Source organism: Nicotiana sylvestris, chromosome 1, assembly GCF_000393655.2.
Source record: "Nicotiana sylvestris chromosome 1, ASM39365v2, whole genome shotgun sequence".
NCBI lineage: Eukaryota > Viridiplantae > Streptophyta > Magnoliopsida > Solanales > Solanaceae > Nicotiana > Nicotiana sylvestris.
This window is the reverse complement of record NC_091057.1, coordinates 41206318-41209342: the sequence shown is the minus strand read 5'-3', so window position 1 is coordinate 41209342 and position 3025 is coordinate 41206318. Positions and strand designations below refer to the sequence as shown.

Sequence of the window (3025 nt, the reverse complement as noted above, 5' to 3'; positions counted from 1 at the left end):
GGTAAGTGTTTTTTTTATTTAACTCTTTATTGTCCTTTCCAGAACTTAATTTAATTTTTCTTTTTATCAGGATTTGCTGTCTGAGGGATTAGTGCTGAGGTGGTCGTAGCTTCCCGTATTTCTTTGGAAAGGGCCCAAGAGATAATCTTGGGTTCTTCATCGAAAAGGAAAGTTGCTAGTGACCAAGACTCTGAAGAAGAGGAAGATGGGGGTTCATTGGTAAAAAGGTGAAGAGCTCGTAGGCGAATCATTTCTGATGATGAAGCATCTCCTCCTTGTTCTGTTCCTCTTAACGAGTCTATTGAAACCCCGGTGATGATCCCTGATGATGAAGTTCCCGTAGCTGCTCATGATTCAGTTGAGCAACTTTTTAACTGCGGGTTTGGTGGTGAAAATTTAGGTCCGATTTCTGATGAAGCACCTCTTGCTTCTTTTTCTACTCCCGTTCTTGTGATTCCTCCTTTGTCGGTCGTGGCTGTTACCGTTCCTCCCCAGGATATTATGACTGCTTCCACAGTTCCTCCCTCGACTACTCCTACTTCAACTGCTCCTTACATAGAAGTTGGTTCTTCAAGTAGGAGTGGTGCTATGAGGCGAATTATCATCGAAGTCCCCGCTGAAGATAACCTTTTAAGGAAATCAGGTCAAGCTGACGTGTAGCTAAAGCCTTTGATTGGTCCAGTCGAGAGGGCTAATCTTGATAGCCATAGTTCTGTGACCTTGATGAATGATATAGTGCATGCTTCTTTAAAGGTATTCCTTTTTCAAGCTTTACTTTGTCATTTTTCTATCTTCGGGATTCTCATTTTTTCCCTCTCTTTTTTCTCTTAGGTCAATCTAATTGGCACGGAGATTATGAAAAAGGGTTACCCTCTCAGAGCAATTAGTACGTGACTACCAAGTGGAGGCGGATAATTGGAAGGAACGGTGTGAAAGTTTTCAGTGACGTGAAAACTTTAGAAGAAAGTAAAAGTACCTTAGAGCAACAGGTACGGGCTTTGACTTCAGAGTTGGCAGTAGAAAAAGCTTCTTCAAATCAAGCAAGAAAGGAAAAGGCTCGTCTAGAAACCTCTTTTTCCGAGCAACTGTCCAAGGCAAGTGAAGAAATTAGAGAGTTAAGAGCTCTCTTGAGTGAAAAAGAAGCATATGCTGGTGAACTCGTGCAGAGTTTGACTCAAACTCAAGAAGACCTCCGGGTATCTTCTGATAAGGTTTTCTCTTTAGAGAATTCCCACGCTTCTCTTCAAAGTTCTTATGAATCTGCCTTGGCTAAAAATGAAAAGTTAAGAAATGAAATTGTTGACTGGGAAAGAGATTACGAGATCCTTGAAGATAAAACTGTCATTGAAGTGAGTTAGGCGTTTTTAAATTCTCGCCATGATACCCTCGTTGAAGTTAGCCAGGAGAATTTTAAATTGGAATCTGAGTTAGCCAAGATCAAAGAGACTATTGAGAAGACTCAGCAGAACCAAGATTTTTCTTCTCCCGTGGCTGAAGCTTCTAAAAATGTTGAAGATAATACGGGTATCCCCACTCCTTCAAGTCAAGTTGAGCCTACTGCTGCTGAGGACCCTGCTTCAGTCCCTTCATCTTCTCAGTGAAAAGTTTATGTTGTTTAAATTCTTTTGTGTTTTTCTTTTTTTTCTTTTGGTGGTATGTGATTGTGACCCTTGGTTTTTTTAAGGGTTTGTTGAAAACGTTAAGTCCCCAGACCTTTTATAGGGCACTTTGTATAAACAACTTCTGGTTTATGACTAAGTTCATACTTAGTCTAAACTTTTTAATATTAAGAAGTTTTCCGTTGCTGTTTGAACTTCTGCTTTGTTTATTCTTGCCTTTATTTTTAAGGACTTACTGAATAACTTGCATTTTTATTCTTCAAAAATGCTTCTGTTAACTTCATGGATACTTGAATTAATCATGGATTTTATAAAAGAGAGCCCTTTTATATTCGACACTTAATAAAGAAGATGTTTCAACTTCATAATGGTGTTAATGTACGATAAAAGAAATAGGAATACACATGTTTTTTGGAATAACTTCGACAAGTTTTTATTTGAACTTTTTTCAAGTTTTGAATAACACTTCACATGTATTTGAATTACTTCTATAACTTTCTCGCAACTGTTTTCCTTATAACAGATTTCAAAAAAGAAAATAAATACAAAATGAATACAAGGTTTTTACTTATAACCCATTTCAGTATATTGCCTTTACCCTAACTATGATAAGGTTTTTCTTTGGCCTTAGCTCGTGACTTTGCTCTATACTTGACTCATTAATGAGTGAACTTCTCAGGCTTGATCTTTGATTATTTCCCAATCTTTTTTGTCTTCTTTATACACATGTCTATGTATATTATATAGTCCCCCAAGTGTTTGAGCTTTGAAGTATAAAATCTCGAGCACTTGATTGTTCCTCTCATTTGGTCCTTTCCCTGAAAAGGAAAAACACACGGGACTCGGAGGTGCGATTATAGGTGAAGACTGCTTAACCCATCTGAATATCTATTAGAATAGTTGTAACCCTAGACCAAAAATTTTAATTTATTCCACGTGCCTTGTAGGTCGTGATTCATCATTTAGTACGGGCTAGCTTTTTGCCTATCATCTAAAATCGTTAGTAAAATTTTAACAATTCAAAAATAAAATTTTAAAATATGGATACCTGACAGTGGGTATTCCTTAGAAATAGTATCTCTTCAGATGAATGGCATTCCAGTGTGAAGGTAGTATCTTGCCATCCATTGTTTCCAGCTCGTATGCTCTTTTCCCTACGATATCATGAATCCTATAGGGTCCTTCCCAGGTTGGACTTAATTTTCCCGCATTGGCTGCCTTCGTAGTTTGAAAAACCTTTTTGAGCACGAAGTCCCCAATCTTGAAGAATCTTAGGCGTGCTTTTCGATTGTAGTATTGTTTTATGACCTGTTTTTGTGCTGCTATTCTTATTAATGCAACTTCTCTTTTTCCTTCAAGTAGATTAAGATTTATGCGCATTTCTTCGTCATTAGACTCTTCTGACG

General features: G+C 37.6%; 1 protein-coding gene across 1 annotated transcript; it reads left to right on the top strand.

Annotated features, from left to right (window-relative positions):
• Nucleotides 1-315: 315 nt before the first annotated feature.
• Nucleotides 316-1601, top strand: LOC138869308 (uncharacterized). The gene is made up of 4 exons (XM_070146919.1): nt 316-643; nt 737-753; nt 990-1349; nt 1404-1601. Exons 1-4 carry the CDS (start codon nt 316-318, stop codon nt 1599-1601), a joined length of 903 nt encoding a protein of 300 aa, XP_070003020.1.
• The last annotated feature ends 1424 nt before the right edge of the window (nt 1602-3025 follow it).